Source organism: Chiloscyllium plagiosum, unplaced genomic scaffold (assembly GCF_037043375.1).
Source record: "Chiloscyllium plagiosum isolate Xiang-an unplaced genomic scaffold, Cpla_swu_hap1 HiC_scaffold_25, whole genome shotgun sequence".
Classification (NCBI taxonomy): Eukaryota; Metazoa; Chordata; class Chondrichthyes; order Orectolobiformes; family Hemiscylliidae; genus Chiloscyllium; species Chiloscyllium plagiosum.
In genome coordinates this window covers 45,696,563-45,716,275 of record NW_028270163.1, presented here as the reverse complement: position 1 = coordinate 45,716,275, position 19,713 = coordinate 45,696,563, and the positions used below count along the sequence as shown (strand labels likewise).

Sequence of the window (19,713 nt, the reverse complement as noted above, 5' to 3'; positions counted from 1 at the left end):
GTGTACTGAAACACAGTAATTTTTAAAAATAAAGTCAAAATATCTACTGAAATTGTAGAGATTTGTCATCTTGATTTGAGCATGAGGGTGGTGTGTGTATGGAGTGATCTGCCAAAGGAAATGGTGGAGGCTGATAAAATTACAACATTTAAAAGGCATCTGGATGGGTATATGAATAGGAAGCGTTTAGAGGGATATGGGCTAAGTGCTGGAAAATGGGAATAGATTAGATAGAATATCTGGTCGGCATGGACATGTTGGATCAAAGGGTCTGTTTCCATGCTGGACATCTCTATGACTCTGTGATCCAAATAAACTTGTCTCAAATGGGTATTGAGATTCTTCTAGCTAGTTTCCAGCAAAGCATACAACTAAGAATATCTGGATCAATTTTATCCTAAAATAAATGAATTTCTTGCACATTACAGTATGACACAATATGCAGTCTTCAATTCTATTCACATTGTTTCATGTGCCAGTCTAAAAGAAGTAAGATCAAATGAAATTTCCGTGGAACAAATTTAAATGATTTATGGTAGTTGTTATTTTTGAAAAATCAAGTTATTTATTCAAACATCTTGTTATTTGAATTCAGGGAAATTATAAAACTAAATACATTATATCAAGAACTAGATCAAAATCAAAACTGCATTACAATAACATTACTGGGTCATGGGTTTGCATGAGCTTTATAATGTTTTGAATGGAACAAATAATTTCTCTCAATTATTTGAAGAAACAAAGTGTCAAACTATCAGTCAGACCCACAACAGAACTACACTTGTGCAGTTCTATAAAAAGAGTCTTATCTATTCTTTAATATAAAAGCAAGTAAAGCTTTTCAGTCATCAGAGCTTGCTGCTTGGAATTATTCAAAAAGTACCTTCCTAATTTAAAGCATATAAGTTTTATATTTGTACAACACCAAGTGCCCATCTAGAAAATGAGCCGAATAACACAGATGAAGTGCAGCAACCTAAACCTTTGTTCATTTTCCGCTAAAAGGCTGGACTATCATTTGGGCATTAGGGATAAGAAATTAGCAAATTCCAGAAGAATCAGAATTTCCTACTGTGGACAAATAGCATTTTTGGAAAGACCTTCCATATTTTCTTTCCCTACTACGTAAAATTGGAATTTTAAAAATAATGGACTTGGTCTCCTTTTCTTATAAAAAAAATGAAGAACTTTTCTTTCATACTTCCCAAATTCAGCAACACAATGTCAAAACATGTTATTCTGCTATATCTACAGGTAAGTTTAAAAACAATGTATGCTATTCTTTCAAAGTACACAGAAAAATATGCGATATAGAGCTGAACTCACATTAGCACAGAAATGCAGTGTGTACAAAATGGTGCAAAGTGGATTTATTCTGATTTTTAAGAAAGGAAGTTTCAGTTGCAACTGAACCATCTATACAGAATAATTGGTGAAAATGAGAGAGGGAAAAGTGAGAAAACCTAAAGCTATTCTCATCATCTTTAAATTATTAGTGAAGGACCTGAGAATAATTTATCCTACACTGTAATGTAAAGACAGAACTGAAAAATGTCTCTTACAAAATAGGTGTGCACTGTTTCTTAACATCACAATTCTTGTCTTGCTCATATTATTAAATTTTGTAATGCTTCGGGCAATAGTATGGTTTCTCAGGGATCAGTTAGCTCAGTTGGCTGGATGGCTAGCTAGCTTGCGATACAGCGTGATCCCAACAACATGGGTTCACTTCTCACACTGACTGAGACTACAGTGAAAGTTGCACCTTCTCAACCTCACCCGAGGCCTGGTGACCCTCAGGTTAATTCACCACCAGTCTCTGTATGGTCCAGTAGGATTATGGTGACTTAACCTTTTACTGTGGTTGTGCTTTCATATACAAAGTGTTCAGATTTTTTGAGGGATGCGATATATTTTAATAAAGAGGGTAACCTATGGTTTCCCATTCCTTTGTTAATGTAGCCCAGTGTGTAGGGCACATGCTAATGTCTCATGCCAATGAGGAAAGTTTTAAAATTGGAGTTAAGTTAAATAAATAATTTCCTTTAAGAGGAGTTACGAATAATGCATACTTTGCAGATCATGAAAATACAGAATAAATTAATGAAATGATACTTTGTTCTCTGTCCTGAAGCATTTATGTCTTGCTTAACTCTGCCTTTATAATCAGAGCTAAATGTAAAAGAAAACTCAAATATTTTACACCAAATTAATGTGATCCATTAACTATAGTAAAAACAGAGTTGTTGGCTGAAGTCTTGAACCATAATGGGGAAAATTCAACTATTTTACAAAACAGAGAATATGGAATCTTTACATTTAGTCATGAAGGTATTTGTAAATGTAGATCTTATCTTGAAAACTGACAGAATACTCTTCATACTCTGTTTCTGACTAGAAGCTGGTTTTGAAAGTTCGACATGAAATCTTCACAAGATGGGTTTCTAGTTTCTAACAAAGCTTTGGAGGCTCCCAAAAGACAAGGCGGCAAACATTCCAAGGGTTGAGGATAAAGTGAAAAATCCCAAAGAAGTTTTGATCCACTGGTCATCTATTCAATAACATTTCACTTAACCATGCCTTAGGGCTGAGTTAAGTATGTGGTGTAAGGGATCTCAAACTGTGAAATGATTTTTCTGAGAAGGTAGAGAAAACTATTTCAAATTTAACTGTGAATGAATGGGTTATAATTTGATTGACAAAAAGGATGACTTATGATGTCAACTGAATTTACATGCTAATTTAAAGTAAAATATTGCATGTTTATAATCATAAGGAACATTATGAAATTTATGACATATTAAGTTCTTTATTTGAAAAATAATCAATTCAAACACACTTTTTGTAACTAAACAATACGTTCAACTTCTATTGCAAACTAATTCAAAGGAAAATTCTAATTTGAATATATTTTATTGAAAGCAACAAGAGTATTTTGATTAAACCAATTCATTTTTTTTATCTTTGAAAATAATAAAGACCAAATCAAAAGGAAGGAAAGACTACCAATTAAGTGAATTTTGTATTTTTTAATTAGTGGAAGCTGAAATTATAATTAAGCTGAAGGACAACTAACCATGGCTCCAGAGTGTGTGTGTATTTTGCTTTGCTAAAATGTGTATGCAATTATCTAACAGATACATTTGTGAACCATCAGTTTTGGGAGGAAAAAACATATTAAAAGAATAAAGATATGAACTCAAGCCCCGTTCAAATGCAAGATCTTGAAATGCATTCTTTATCATTTTGCTGAGCAAGGATGTTCAAAATTATACCTTTTTCAAAAATCAGATTAATCTGATATTGATCTTTTTACATTTTAGAGACATAGAGCCATAGTGATGTACAGCACGGAAACAGACCTTTCAGTTCAACTTGTCCATGCTGTCCAGATAACCCAACACAATCCCACCTGCCAGCACCCGGCCCTTCCCATTCATACACCCATCCAGATGCCTTTTAAATGTTGCAATTGTACCAGCCTTCACCACTTCATCTGGCAGCTCATTCCATACATGTTTAGTACAATTTAACTATGTTGCACTACTCATAGAATTGTGAAGTGGGAATTCAGCCCATAATGTCACTGCTGGGTGTATGAATGAGCAATGCAATTAGTTCATTTGCCTTGAATTATCTGCACATTTCCTTCTCAATTTTGTCATGTTCTTAGCATTTGGGTAATGTTGTCGAGGCTGCATTCATTGCTAATACCCATACTGAATCTTCCCATTAAACCCTCCTCAACTCTTGTGATGATGCTGTCCCACAGGTTGATAAGTCTAGATTCCCAGAATATTAACCCACTGACAAAAAAAGGACTCATATGTTAATGGTAACTTGCTAAATTAATTAAACAATTAAAAGTAAGAGATAACGATTAACAATTAAGACATAAAACAGTTGGAGCTCTGACAACTAAATCTGGATTTTGAAAAATATTTCAAATCACACAGTAACTAGTGATCACAAATTAAAAGCCTGTGGAAGAAATAATTCTGTCAAGTAAAATCCTTGCCTTGCTGGAAATAAATGGGAAGCCAACTTAAAGTCTATGCAATATATCTCATTCTTTTAGATATGAATACATATAATCTGATGTATATTACTGTGCCAAACACTGCTTAATTTTAAGAATCAAGCATTCAGTTTATCATACTTGTAAAATGTCTTATTAATCTTCACCATGAAGGTACTGAATATTCCCACTTACGAAACAATTCTTTGAATCTGAAGAACAATTAGGATAAAAAATCAGTACGGCAGTGCAAAAGCAACTGTCTTTGTCAAACAAAGGCCACAGATTGATCACCAGATAAAGCAACACTGCAGTACAGTGGAAACACTTAAATACATAATATCTGTGTGAATATTTAACTATGTTGCTTGTTACATCTTTCATTTAGTGCAAAATTCTGTTTGATCCACTGCTAAAAGTGGAATAGATGATGTATTTACATTTCAACAGGTTAATTATAACTAATTAAAATAAAAAGCAAATATACAGCACAGATCATTTTTGAGATTCAACATTGAACAATTAACATAAGGACATCTTTATTGAAAAATATAATTATTTATGTATTTAAGAGTAATCCACTGTACTGCTACTGTAAGCTCACATGTAGCATATAGCTAAAGAACACCCGCTAATGAAAGCAGCACACCTCTACCACCAGCTGTAAGACAAAGACCAGCAGCACCCTGGGCACAATTAGCTACATGTCAGTATGGTACATACCTCCTGTGTGTATAAGGAAAGACAGCCAGTCATGTAACAACCAAACGGGGGGGGGGGAAGAAATTAAAAAGAAAACAAAATTAATTTCAGAAATTAACCCTTTGAGTACTAGAATTGCAGAAGTGACTTGATAAACTGACGTTGCTTTGAAATATAAGCATGAGAAACTGTCTCCTTTTTCTCCATACTGGGTTTTTACTGGCAAAACTCCTACTAAATACTCTAAAGTTGTATCTTACCTTTTCAATGGGCTGGATTTTGGGGTCAGCAGTGAAGCAACAGCAGACATTACTGACTTCAAAATCAGCTCACAAACAGTTAGTGATACGTTTCCAACGTCAATTTGTTTCTGTTGCCAAGTCAAGTGGATCTCGTTGCATCCAGCAATGATGATGTCATCAAGCATCAAGGTAAACAGCAAATCACAGTGAAGTATTCACACAGACAACAAATCAGGAAGAGTATACAATTAAAGCCCTCATTTTAATTTTTAGATTTTGTAGATGGCAAAATAATTGACTGGGATATACACACAGGATTAAGGCGAAAGATAAGAAACCATAGGTAATCCTTAAAATATCTAAAAGCCTATGGAATTTACTATCATAAGGAAAAAGTTGACATTCAATAAACATGAGATTACTTTTTCAGGGCTGTGAGGCTATTTATCACTAATTCTACACTCAACATATGATTAAAAAGTCATGGTGCAGTTCATTTAACAAACTGAGGCCTTTTCAAGACTTTTCTTTAAGAGAGACTAAGAGTGTAAAATAAGATGTTCTTGCCATTTCAATTGTTTGTAATTGATTATAGTCTGGAGAAGCTCAATAGTACATCACTTGGAGAAACACAGAACTACTGATAGCAGTTTCTGGACATTAGTATTTAACTGTGCATGTGTGGACTATGTAGATGTGTAGATGTGATTAACAGTTTTAAAGGAGTGATGACGGTGAACACTGACAGTTTATCACCATTATCACCACAAAATCTAGACCTAGTTCATTATGAACATCATTTACCTTTTCTTTAACTATGGATTATTGACAATTTCAACCTTGCTATTTCACATGTGAAAACAAAAATTAAATTTCACATGTATGGAACCAGTTGAATATTACACAATTCATTTAAAGTGGCCTTATAAATGCTCAAAACATCACCCTGATAAAAAATAACAGATTATCTCCCTAGTTCTGGCAAGTTCAAGAGTATCATGTCTTGGGTGCTTCACAGTTCAGAACGTTTCTTCTTGTAAAACAAGTATTGGAACTCATCTTCATTAGTGGGTTGTACATTATTTTTGGTTATAATTTAATGTGCTTTCATAAAGTTTATTACAAACAGTCACACAAACCTATTCTGGTTAACCCGACAATGACATTGGCCACTGATCATTACAGGACTTCTGATGGCCATTATTGCTTCATGTATCGAAAAGGAATGGCATATCAGCTTATAAATAAACATCTTCACTGTCAAAGACAAACTCAATTCAAATAGGTAAAATCTTTGCATTGATACGAGGCCTGAAGCTGTGACATCAGCAGATATACTTAAAGAACTCAATGTGGTGTCAACAGATTGTTCATTTTTGAATTTCTTCTTTGAGACTTTAACTCTACAGTATTGTAAAGCAGCTGCAGTAACAAAAGAAAACCAGATAAACTTTATTTCTACCATCTTTTCTGTGAAATTAAGTTGTTTATGAAAAAATCTCAAATGTAGTCACCTAGAGACTACATGTTGTCAGATTAAGGAGTCACAACTGTATTCTGAGGCATTTTGCATCTTTCAAATTGTCTGTTTTATCTAATAAAAATTTTCTTGCCAGATGAGTGTGCAAAGATGCCAGACTGGATTGCTCAAAGGGTTAAAGAAAAACAAATTTAAACATGAGGAGGCAAAGCAAAATTACTGAAATGTATGTAATAATCAAAATGAAAAAAACACTTTATTGCATGTATTGTAATTGCTGATATTATTAATGCTGGGCTGATATTGTAACCCACTCAGCTTTTCAGATTATCAGCACAAAAATCTTCACTCTTCCCTCAGTCAAGGACAACTAAGTTATGCCTTCTGATGTCACATCATAAAAAACATCAATAAATTTGTGATACCTTGTAAACATTCTATGAGTGACTAATCCCAAATACAACAATAAATCAACCTGCTACTGGTATTTCCAGCAGTTATGCTCAATAATATATCTAATTGGTACAATTGGTAACTTCATCACTAAAGTTTATTACTGACTTGATTGGAGCATATAAAATCCTGAGGGATCTTGACAGGTTGAATGTGGAAAGGATATTTTCTCTTGTAGAACCTAGCACTAGGGGTTGTTGTTTCAAAATGTGGTGTCATCTTTGTAACAGAGCTAAGGAGAAATCTTTTCTCAAAGGTGGTTGAGTGTGTTTGGAAATCTACTCCTTAAAAGGTGGTGAAAGCAGAGTCTTTGAATGTTCCTAAAGCAGAGGTAGATAGAGTTTTGATGCGGGGGGGAAAGTGGTGGAGGTTATCAGGGGCAGGTAAGGTGGAGCAATCAAGTCAGCCATGATCTTATTGAAAGACAGAGCAGGTTCAAGGAGAAGATTGGCCTACTCTGTTCCTAAATCATATTTTCATATGACCCTCAGTTATATATTCAATAATTAAATGTTTTTCTCAATAGCAATTACTGTTCCTTGACCAAGTGTTCATGTTATGCTTCAAGTTTATGCAAGTTATGCGATCTTCAATCTATCTGTCCATAGAACACACCCAATATTCATCTTAGTTATGCATAGTTTCAGACTTGATGTGACATAAAAACAACTTCAGGTTGTAGAAGCTGCAAAAATCTTTGAGGTTTATATTGACATTGTTTATCCACCATCAACAGTACATTTAAGTAAAGGCAAATTACTCAGTAGAGAAAGAACATTAAATATTTACATCACTGAAATTTTAGCATTAATATACACACAATATGAGTTGTTTTAAGGATAAACATGCAATTATTTCTAAGTGAGGAAAACATTTGTTTGCATTTCATGAAGGCTGCCATTGTGAAACATTGAATATATTTTCCTCTCTTGTAAGCTAGTGCCAACATAAAGCATTCTTAGGTCAGATTAAGGTGAAATAGAGGGAGCTATTTGATATAGCAGAAAGCTCCCTCTATTCTTTCTCAATGTCAGTTGGATACTTCAAACTATATCATAATGGACTTTTCTGCACCTCACACCTTTTATTGGTTCTCAAGATATAATTGCGAATTATGTTAAAGTCACTAGGTTTAATATTGTAGATCCAATCTATTTAGATATGTACTAATTTTACTCAAATTTGTTTTAAGCCAGCAAGAAAAAAGTTTTCATTCCATCACAGTTTGGTTCAGATTCAAAACTCACAGGTGAATGGCAGAATATTACCACTTTCAATGGTGAAATATATTTAAATACTCAGCTTTTGAAATAAAGAGTAACTCATTTAAACTTAATTAACAATTTAATTTCACCAACAGGCAAAAGTTTTGTTTCTTCAGAACAGACATTGAAAATATGCTTGATGCCTAGCCTGTTGAAACTGAATAGATAAAAGTGATAGATTAGCTTTTAATTTTAGATCTGAGTAAATTCCAATATATGCAATATCTTGCGATACTATTACTTACTCTTGTAATATTAGTTTTATATAGACATTTTGGTTTTTATCTCTTTTACATTATTCTATGCAATTTAGAATTTAGTAATTATAGACTTTATTTTGTTCTATTTAGAACCTATTCACAAAGCTCCATAAATGGATCCATCCATTTATTAAGTAAGCAAAATTAAAGGCTTGTCCAGTCTTTTGGAAAAGCATGAGAAATGCAGTGCTGGTTGACTTCATAGGGGCATTTCATAATTGAACGGTTAGTCTAGAGTATGCATAAAACATCTTTTAAGCTTTCTCTGGTACACTATTTCTTCATATATTGAAGAAACAAAAAAAGTTGCATTCATACAGCATCTTGCCAGCCTCTAGCCATCCCCAAGCAATTTACAGTCAAGTAACTACTTAGATATTTTAAGTGTATTCACTGTTATAACGGAGAAAATGTGACAGCCAATTTGTGCTCAGCAAGAAATTCGAGAATTACTATATGGTCTATTTATTACTTAAATTTGTGGGGATTTAAATGCTGGTCAGAACACAGGACAATTCCATTGCTCTTCATTGAATAGTTCCTTGAAATCTTTTATGTTCATTTGAGACAGCAAACAAGGTCTTGGTTTAATGTTGAATGGAAAAAGTTGATACATCTAATAATGTAGGGCTCTGTCAGTGCTGCATTGAGCATCAGCCAAAATTTGCCTCAAGAGTGGAAATCAATCCTTCAATCTTCTGACTCAAAGAACCAACTGAGTAATAATTGACAAATTATTTAATACTTCTTCGACAATTAAAAATACTGTGAATTAAGTTTCCTTCATTTATTTTGAATTTAAAATTTGTATTATCTGTATAATGCATAATTAACCAAAGCATTACTGTATCTATATAAAACATTCAGCCCAAGTTTCCAATAGTTCGTACTTTACGGACGGCACGGTGGCCCAGGGACCCAGGCTCAATTCTAGCCTCAGGTGACTGTCTGTGTGGAGTTTGCATGTTCTTCCTATGTCTGCATGGATTTCCAATGGGTGCTCTAGTTTCCTCCCACTGTCCAAGAATGTACCGTCTAGGTGGATTGGCCATGCTGAATTGCCCTGTATCTAGGGATGTATAAGCTAGGTGAATTATCCATGGTGAATGTAGGGTTATGGGGATAGGGTAGGCGGGCTGGGTCTGAGTTGGATGGTCTTCAGAGGGTCGGTGGAGACTCAAAGGACCAAATGGTCTCTTTCTGCATTGTAGGGATGTTATATGATTTTAATACATTGCTGTTCTAATGCTAAAGTACTCTCTTCGCTGCCAGGCATTATAAATTTCTGCAAGCTAATTTCGTAAAGTATACCAACATATTTTCACACCACACAATACGACAGATTTATGGTAATGAAATTATGATGTCAATGAGAAAGTTGCTCTCCTGAAACCAGAATAAGTAACTCACCTAATTTGAGGAGCCAGCCCTCTCGATCCGGGTTGAAAAATGTATGAGTCAAATCATTGCCATCATCTTCTGGAATTTTGAAGGGTTCATTCTTAATACTTTCATACAGATTCTGTTAATAAAATAGCAAAACGAATCAGATGCATTACTAACTAACAGGGTTAAGGTTTGTTAACAAACATTTATGAGCACCATTGTAAATATCTAAATCTCCAGCTACTCTTAAGTGAATGTACTTGTCCAGGTTGAAACAGTTTCCTACAAAATTACTTGTTAATGATGAGGTCTTGCACAATTGGACATCTTTTTTACATGAAGGTCAGGCCTGGTTACAGGTCAGTCTTCTTAACCCAGACACTTCACTGATTTGAAAACTAATTTTGAAAAGAAAAGCAGTTTCAATAACAGAAAATAAACAAAAGCTGTCCTTAATCTCAAGAATGAATGATATGAACAGAGGCAATAACAACAGGTAAATTAAGGATTTTTAAACCCTAAGGGTATAATTTGTTAAAACAACATAATTGAAATGAAAAGAATGAGGAGGAAATGTGGAAAAGTATACAACATATATGGACAACCACTTCAGTATAAGTGAAATATTTTTATACAAAATTGGCTGTTCCTGATTTGTTTCTGTAAGTTTTAGTTGATACAATAACTTTTTTCTCATCATAGTCGCATTGTTTTCTTCACTACTTCAGCTAGGTTTTTCTGAACCGGCCAACAGTGTAAGGATCTGCACGGTATACCAATGAAACATGCTAACTTCACCTTTAAAAATACATATTTTTATACAATGTTTCACCACCACATCCGCACACACCCATCGACCCCATCACCCACCTCTATATACAAAATTAGTAATCAATTGCAATACTAACTCTTAGGAGTTCTTCAGGTAAGTCACCGCCGTCGTTTATTCCTCTATTCATTAGAATGAACCTCTCCACACTAGGTTTATCCTTAACATTTGGATTGTGTAGACTGGTATTCAACATAATAATAGCAAAAGATAACACATAGCACGTATCTGCAAAAGAAAACTGCACTTCAATTCGGAACAGTACAAAGGGTTAAAACATTTAGGGAACAAGCGTGAGTTAATAAGTACTATTTATAGCACTCCAGTACCGCTTGGTGTTGACAAATATCACAAGTACCAGGTGGGGTTGTCAGGAAAAAAACATTATTAACAGAGTATAATTTAATCTCCCCGAAAACATAAGCTTACTTCAAATTTGTGCACTGATGTAATTTCAGTTTACAATGTCAATGTATCTGTTATTTCATGTTTCAACACATTTCAGCATTTAGTACATCTGTCCCTCTGAAAGCTGGAGAGGAAGTCCTTGTCTCCACCCAGAGACTGTGTCTGTTATGGATGAAGCCAATGTAATATGAACATTAACTCCTTCAGACCCACTTCCTTATAGAAATAGTAAAAATGGAAATATCTGCTAATATTGTACTTCATGATTTCAATGCATCATAATTGCTCAAATTTACAATTTGATCAAAGAGAAAAGAAATAAAACGAAGCCAAAAAGGACTTGCCTACAAAGCAGGCATTGCCTTATGCCTATGGAAACTGTCCATCCATCCTTCCATTATAATCTCAAACATATACAGCTCAAGTTAGGACCTCTATACACTAAGACATTTTACAGCATTCAATCTAGTGTTCCAATGAAAAAGGTAAATTCTAGTTTTTTTTTCAAATTAATATTATAAATAAATTACAAATTATGACTGAACTAATTGGCAATAATACACAGATGTTATCAAACATACCAGTAGACTGAAAGACTCCAGGATTGCACTGACAGTATCGCTGTGCAAAAGCTTCCATCATCCGGTCAATTTTCTGCGCCTCTCCAGGTAACCGGAAGCTCCACAAGAACTGCCTAAGATTTTTATATGTTTAAAGGAAAGTAATTTTAATTGAATTCTCATACGCAGCTTCTAAATTTTAATTTATATTGTCATTCATGTGATAGAGTTGAAAATCATCACATCTGCCTGAATGCATGCTTTCTAATTTTAGACAGAAAAGTCCCTGCATTAACACCAATATTTCTTTATGAAGTGTACTTGATATTTTAGAGTACAAAAAAAAGCATGACTAAGATGGGAGGAAAAAAAACCATCTTTCTCTACTCCCATTTCTCCATAGGTCACAACATTAATTAATTTGTTTTAACCTGTACCTAAAAGCAGCTAATCATAATCTTCCCCAACTTTGAATAAAAAAAACATTAAAAAGGCTTCACTAATAAACACAAAATTATAAACACAAAACAAAACTTAATTAACAAAGATACAGAATTAGTTAATAAATACAGTTTGTATGGTGAAAACATAACTGTTAACCTGTCTAAATAACAGACATAAATACATACACATCAGTCATTGAAAACATTTTTGGCCAAGAAGTATATAGCTCTTCAAAGCAAAAGGGATAAAGTTTGAGGCGGTCAAATGGCTACCGGTCTGACATTCTGGTGCATAAAGACAGATGTCACTGAACATATCCAGTTGTCATTAGGAAGTTTTGCAGATGCAGTCATTCAGGGAACAACTGACAAGCTCTTTAAGGGGCTTTTCATACGCGAATAAGAAGGCACCACACTGTACCCAGAACACACGGGTGACCAACCTTCAACAGTATGGTCACCAATTACTCCAGCAATAACCAAAATAGATACTGCAACCTCACAGTCACAGGCTCAGGCTGGCATCTCCAATGAATAAACAATTATTATTAGACATCTGATTAACAAGAAGTGTTAACAAATCGATCCAATATCTTTTCATTAACTCGCTATCAATCCTTGAAACTCACATCCATAATAAATATTCAACATGAATACTTCATTCATCAATCCTTCAAATTTATGTTCATGAAAAATATTAGAAACATAGGAATAGGAGTTGCCAATCAGCCCATCAAGTCTGCCCTACTATTCAACATACCCATTGCTGATTGAACACCAATGGCTTTTACTCACCCCATCCCCATAGCTCTGCATGCTACTGATGATCAGAAATCATTGATCTCTACCTTAAACATACTCAATGTCTGACAGTCCACTTCCCTTGATGGGGCAGAATTCACAACCCTCTGCTTAAAATAATTTCTCAGCTAAAACCTAAGAGGCATTCCCCCTTAATTGAAGCCTCGAAAATTTATGCATTTATGAATATGTAGTGTCATCTCAAGATAGTGGAAAACCTAAACATTCAACTATTTTCAAACAATAAATAATTCTGTACATTTAACTCATGTGGAGCTCATTGGTTCAATGGTATTTATCAAGTATATTCTATGAATACATATTATTCTAACAATTTTATTATATATATTTGTTGAATTAAAACGAGCACTTGACCAGTTATGTTTTAAAAATACCCACTCCAACAACTTTCTCTAACTCTTTACACTCTACTCTTAACTCCTGGACATAATCCAGTGCCAGAATTGCCAATGATCCTCTGGTAACTTGCTCAGTTATCTTTCTCTAATAGTAGTCCAAACATTGGTATTTTAGTTTCTTATTCTTTCAGGCAGAGAGTGCACTTTACACCAAAGTTGTAAATGAAGTCATATGAAATGCTTCACAAATGTGTTTCAAACAAGCATTGCTGGATAGCAATCAGAAGGTCAAATCCCAGGCAATGTTCTTTACCATAAACCAAAGGTAGCATAATCTCCTAAATCCACAAACTTAACATATTATCAACTGAAACAGCACTGTATTAATCTCTCTGGTTACTGTACAATGGTTGGTGTACTGTCTTAATTAATGAAGCATCTAGAAATGTTGGGCACACAGATAAAGAATTTGAACTACATATTCTAAAGAAAAGGGAAATAGAAGATTTTATGAGTTTGAAAGAAGTATTTATGTAATTCAAATTGTATTTATTTTCCATAGTATAAACTATAAGTGCATTTTATGTCCAAATAAAATCCAGAAGGATAATACTTTATAATGAATAAGATTGAAAGATAGTTGCAAGACTAAAACTAATGTGACACCATTCTGCAAATCTGGTCATATCCCACTCATCCACTTTGTGTGCTCCTGAAAATTAAATTCTAACATACTCGTGTGGAGTCAAGACAAGAAGGCTACTTCTATGCTTGGCCACTAAGAAAACAACATTTATTTCTCTGCATATAGTCATCAGTAATCATTCTTACCGCAATGCCTGCACCAGGTTTAAGTCTGTGAATTCATGAAGCTCCACAAATGCATGAAGAACCCTGATGTTAAATTCATCCCTGCATGAGGATAGAATGCAACATTTTGTGAGAAAACAGACTTGGCGTTTATTATATTTGTTTCATAATTAATCAGTCACTTAGAATAATATTGCACTAAGAACGCCATCTGGTCCAAAACATTGAGCTGGCTCATTGAAAGAGTTATTCAATTAACTTCATTCCCTTTTCCCCAAGCTTTGCAAATTCTCAGTCATTAAGAAAAGGGTCGCAGCTCTGAGGTAACCTTTTCTTTTTAAGAAGCCACTTTGATTAGATTACAATTATATAAATTCACCAGACATTTTCTATTATGATCTTCAATGTAGAATACATTACCAATTTCTAAAGATCCACATTTCAACATTTGGTCAATACTACAGCTTTATTACAAGCCACAGGCATCAGCCAATTCAGTTCAAATACGTTTCAGCTAAATTGGCCAAATCTTGGGAACCTTTAAACCAAGGTCACAATCTTAGTGCAACTTTAACTCAAGGATCACAGCCAGGGTAGAAAGCATGGTATGAAATGGGTCCACTGATTGTCCATTTGTGATTGTGAAGCAGCAAACATCTTAAGATCTTATTTGCAAACATCTGGTGACATATGGGGCAGCTTGTGCTTTTGAGAGAGACAGTCAGCCAGTTGCTACAATCATAGTTGAGCCTGGGGTAGAGGATAACAATCCCAGGGGAATCTCCTATAGAGTAGCAAGCACTACAGATCCTCCTAAACAGCAAAATAAAATCCTCAGCTATTTTCTAGATAGGGTCACTAGTTAGGGCATTTAAAAAATTGGTACAAGTAGATGCAATGTTTGATTCACCCATTTGTACCTCAATTTCATTTGGGGATCCTATATACCTCATAACATTCCATTCTACGTCTTACAAATGAGCAATAGGATGACGCGCCAGCTGACCATCACAGGTTCTTTGTCTGGGTAATGACAGCTGGCAAACTACTATCAACGTGTTGGTTCAGTATCTCATCATTATTCTCAGGTGAGTAGAGCCCTTAAAATTAAGCTTTCAGTGTTTGTGCTATATGTGAAAGTACATTGTCCTCTATTCCCTGCCTGTACATATGTATGTCCATATGCCTTTTGCATGTTGCTATCTTATCTGCATTCCAGGCATCTATCACCCTCTGTGTAAAAATCCTGCCTTGCACATCCCCTTTTAACTTTCCTGCCCTCACCTTAAGCCTATGCCCCCAAGTATTTGATCTTTGCATCCTGGGAAAAAGACTCCAACCATCCACCTTATCCATGTCTCTCAAAACTTTATATACTTCTATCAGGTCACTCCTCAGCCTTAGTAAAAATGATTCAAGTTTATCCAACCTTTCTTTATGGCGGAAACACACCCATCCAGGCAACATCTTGGTAAACCTCTTTTGAACACTCTCCAAAGCATCCACAATCCTTCTAGAGTGTGGCAACCAGAACTGCACACAATACTCTAAATACAACCTTACTAAAGTTAAATACAGCTGCAACATGTCTTGCCAACTTTTATGCTCAATGTCCCAACTGATAAAGGCAAGCATGCCGTATGTGCATTCTTTACCACCTTATCCACTTGCTTTTCAGGAGTTATGAGCATGCACCCTAAGATTCCTCTCATTTACTGTATATTTTCCTCTTGCAAGTGATCATCAAAAATGCATCACCTCACACTTGTCTGGATTGTCACGATCTGCCATTTCTTCATCCAGCTTCCTGAATGACCTTTCCTTTGACATACTTTCTAATTGTCCATGACTCTACCAACTTTCGTGTTGTTTGAAAACTTACTAAATCAGATCGCCTACATTTTCATCCAAATTATTTACATGACAAGCAACAGAGGTCCCAGCAATGATCCTTGTGGAACATAACTGGTTACAGATCTCCAGTCAGAAAAATACCCTTCCACAACTACTCTCTATCTTCTACGACCAAGCCAATATTGAACCCAACTTACCAACTCACCATGGATCCCATGTGATTTAATCTTCTCGACCAACCTACCATGAGGGACCTTGTCAAATGATTTACAAAAGCCCACATAGACTGCATCCACTGCCCTACCCTTACCAATCATTCTCGTCACTTCCTCAAAAATCTCAACTTTGAGACAAGATCCACCCCGCACAAAATTATGTGGACTAACCCTCATAAGGCCATTCTTTTCCAAATGCGAGTAAGTCCTTACACTAAGGATCTTCTCCAATAATTTCCCTACCAGCTGTGTAAGGCTCACCAGCCTTTAATTTCCTGGATTATCCCTGTTGCCTTTCTTAAACAATGGAACAATATTGACTATTGTCCAGTCTTCTTGGACCTCGCCTTGGCTAAAGATGATACAAAGATCTCTGACAAAGCCTGAGCAATCTCTTCCCTTGCCTCCCTCAGTATCCTTGGATAGATCCCATCAGAACCTCGGAATTTATCTACCTAATGTTTTTTTTTCTAGATGACCAAAATCCACACCAACTCCTCCTTATATTAACATGCTCTAAAATATCAACAGATCCCTTCCTAATCTTATCATCATCCATGTTCTTCTCCTTGGTGAATACTGACGCAAACATATTTATTAAGGACCACAACCACTTTCTCTGGCTCCATGCATAAATTCCCTCCTTTGTCCTGGCGTGGGCCTACTGTTTCCCTAGCTAGCCTCTTGCTTTAATATATGTATAAAGTACCTAGGGATTCTTCTTAAGCTACATGCCAAGGACATTTCATGGCCCCTTTTAGTCCTCCCAATTTCTTGTTTACATTCTATTTTGGTTCCTTTATATTCCTCAAGGACCTTGTCATTCCAGTTTCCTAAACATTATATACATCACCTTTTTCTTTTTGACTGAGCTTTCAAATACCTCTTCTCATCCAGGATTTGCAAATCCTGTCATCCTTATCTTTCACCCTCGCAGGAACATACTGGTCCTGAACTCTGGTCAACAGGCCTTTGAAAGACTCCCACAGGTCAGATGTGGATTCACCCTTGAACAACCACGCCTAATCAAATTTATCCCGTTTCTGCCTAATCTAATTTCTCCAGTTTCGACCTAATACTATTGTAATTAGCTTTCCCTAAATTGAGCATTTTCACTTGGCGGACCAGTCTTATCCTTATCCATAACAATCTTAAAACATATGGCATTATGATATTCTTCTGAAAATGCTCACCCAGTGAAACTTTGATCACCTGGCCCGATTCATTCCCTACTACAATATCAGGTGTAGCCCCTTCCCTAGTTGGACTAGAACAGTAAAACATGGGGGTAGAATCCAAAAGAGGATTTTTTGGAGGCAAAAATAAAAGTTATCGTAATAAATTAGATGCAGAATCAGCAGATGGTTGTGCAGATGGTTAGTTCCAAGCCTCTCAGTTTGAAGATGGTTGGATAAACTAACAGGTTGCTGCTCCAATAGAGACTTAGAGTCAAACAGCATGAAAACAGACCCTTTAGTCCAACTCGTCCATGCCAAACAATTTTTCCCAAACTAAACTAGTCCCATTTGCCTGCCTTTGGCTCATATCCCTCTAAACCCTTACTATTCATGTAACTGTTCAAATGTTTTTCAACTATTGTTTCTGTACCTGCATCTACCAATTCCTATGGCAGTTCAGTCCGTATACAAACCACACTGTGTGACAAAATTGCTCCTCAGGTCCTTCTAAATCTTTCTCCTCTCAACTTAAACATAGCCCCCCTGGTTTTGAACTCCTCCACCCTAGGGAAAAGACTTTTGCTATTCACCTTATCTATGTCCTTCATGATTTTATAATCCTCTATAAGGACACCCTTCAAGCTCCTATGTTCCTGTGGAAAAACATCCCATAACAGGACAGATGAGAATTGCTCTGAAGTTAAAGAGAGCAACTTACTTAGAAAAGATAGGAAAGGACAAGTCAGAGATGAGTTAACTCTGAAGAATTAAACTGCATTTATTTCAATGCAAGGGGTCTTACAGGTCAGGCAGATGAACTCAGGGGATGTATGAGAACATGGGACTGGGATATCATAGTTATTACAGAAACATGGCTGAGGGAGGATCAGGAATGGCAGCTCAATGTTCTAGAGTTTAGATACTATACAAAGGATAAAAAGGGGCGCAAGACAGGCGGGGGAGTAATATTTTGATTAGGGAAAACATTACTGCTGTACTTAGAGAGGATATTTCTGAGGGATCATCCAGTGAAGCTATATGGGTGGAACTCTGAAATAAGAAGGGGATTGCAAGGCTTGTGAAGGTTTGTATCTCAGGTTGAGGTTTAGGGTGTAGGTTTGCTCGCAGAGCTGTAGGTTTGATATCCAGAAGTTTCATTATCTGGCTAGGTAACATCATCAGTGGCGACCTCCAAGTGAAGCGAAGCTGTTGTCTCCTGCTGTCTATTTATATGTTTGTTCTGAATGGGGTTCCTGGGTTTTGTGGTGATGTCATTTCCTGTTCGTTTTCTGAGGGGTTGATAGATGGTATCTAGATCTATGTGTTTGTTTATGGTGTTGTGGTTGAAGTGCCAGGCCTCTAGGAATTCTCTGGCATGTCTTTGCTTAGCCTGTCCCAGGATAGATGTGTTGTCCCAGTCGAAATGGTGGTTTTTTCCATCCGTGTGTAGGGCTACGAGGGAGAGAGGGTCGTGTCTTTTTGTGGCTAGCTGGTGTTCTTGTATCCTGGTGGCTAACTTTCTTCCTGTTTGTCCTATGTAGTGATTGTGGCAGTCCTTGCGTGGAATTTTGTAGATGACGTTGGTTTTTTCCATGGGTTGTACTGGGTCTTTTAAGTTTGTTAATTTTTGTTTGAGAGTGTTGGTTTGTTTGTGTGCTATTAGGATTCCGAGGGGTCTTAGTAGTCTGGCTGTCATTTCTGAAACTTCTTTGATGTATGGTAAGGTGGTTAGGGTTTCTGGCTGTGTTTGGTCTGCTTGTCGTGGTTTGTGCTTGAGGAATCTGCGGACTGTAATTTTTGAGTATCCATTCTTCTTGAATACGTGGTATCGGTGGTTCTCCTCTGTTTTCTGAAGTCCGTCTGTGCTGCAGTGTGCGGTGGCTCGTTGGAATAGTGTTCTGATACAGCTTCGTTTGTGTGTGTTGGGATGGTTGCTGGTGTAGTTAAGTATTTGGTCAGTGTTTGTCGGTTTTCTGTATACGCAGGTTTGTAGTTCTCCATTGTCCTTTCTTTCGACTCTGACATCCAGGAATGCGAGTTTGTTGTCGGTTTCTTCCTCCTTGGTGAACTTTATGCCTGTGAGGGTGTTGTTGATGACGTTAAATGTCTCTTCTATCTTGTTTCGTTTTGTGATGACAAAGGGGTCATCTATGTAGCGGACCCAGATTTTTGGTTTGACGGTTGGTAGGGCTGTTTGTTCCAGTCTTTGCATTACCGCTTCTGCTATGAATCCTGATAGCGGAGATCCCGAGAACTAATCAATGACGCCCACCACAGACTCCGAAAATACAACCGGGAAATTGCGCACCAAAAACCGTTATTCAAACAAGCAACAAATCAAGAATGGACAGATGCAGTAGAACGAGCCATAAACACCAAACAACGACAAACTAAGATAAAGAAAAATCGGGACCTGAAGAAAAAACTTGACAAACTCACAAACAAAGACA

The 19,713-nt window shown here is 36.1% G+C and overlaps 1 protein-coding gene across 4 annotated transcripts in view; it reads right to left on the bottom strand.

The window, feature by feature from the left end:
- The window catches only part of cyth1b (cytohesin 1b), a 232,773-nt gene that overhangs the window by 14,290 nt on the left and 198,770 nt on the right, over positions 1–19,713 (bottom strand). For 3 of the 4 annotated variants that reach the window (XM_043714921.2, XM_043714920.2, XM_043714923.2), the window contains exons 6-9: positions 14,038–14,118; positions 11,625–11,737; positions 10,715–10,863; positions 9,830–9,942 (exon numbers count right to left, since the gene is read on the bottom strand). In XM_043714921.2, coding sequence (XP_043570856.1) covers positions 9,830–9,942; positions 10,715–10,863; positions 11,625–11,737; positions 14,038–14,118 — 456 coding nt within the window. The remainder of the gene's footprint in view (positions 1–9,829; positions 9,943–10,714; positions 10,864–11,624; positions 11,738–14,037; positions 14,119–19,713) is intronic. The other variant, XM_043714919.2, reaches the window with a different exon arrangement.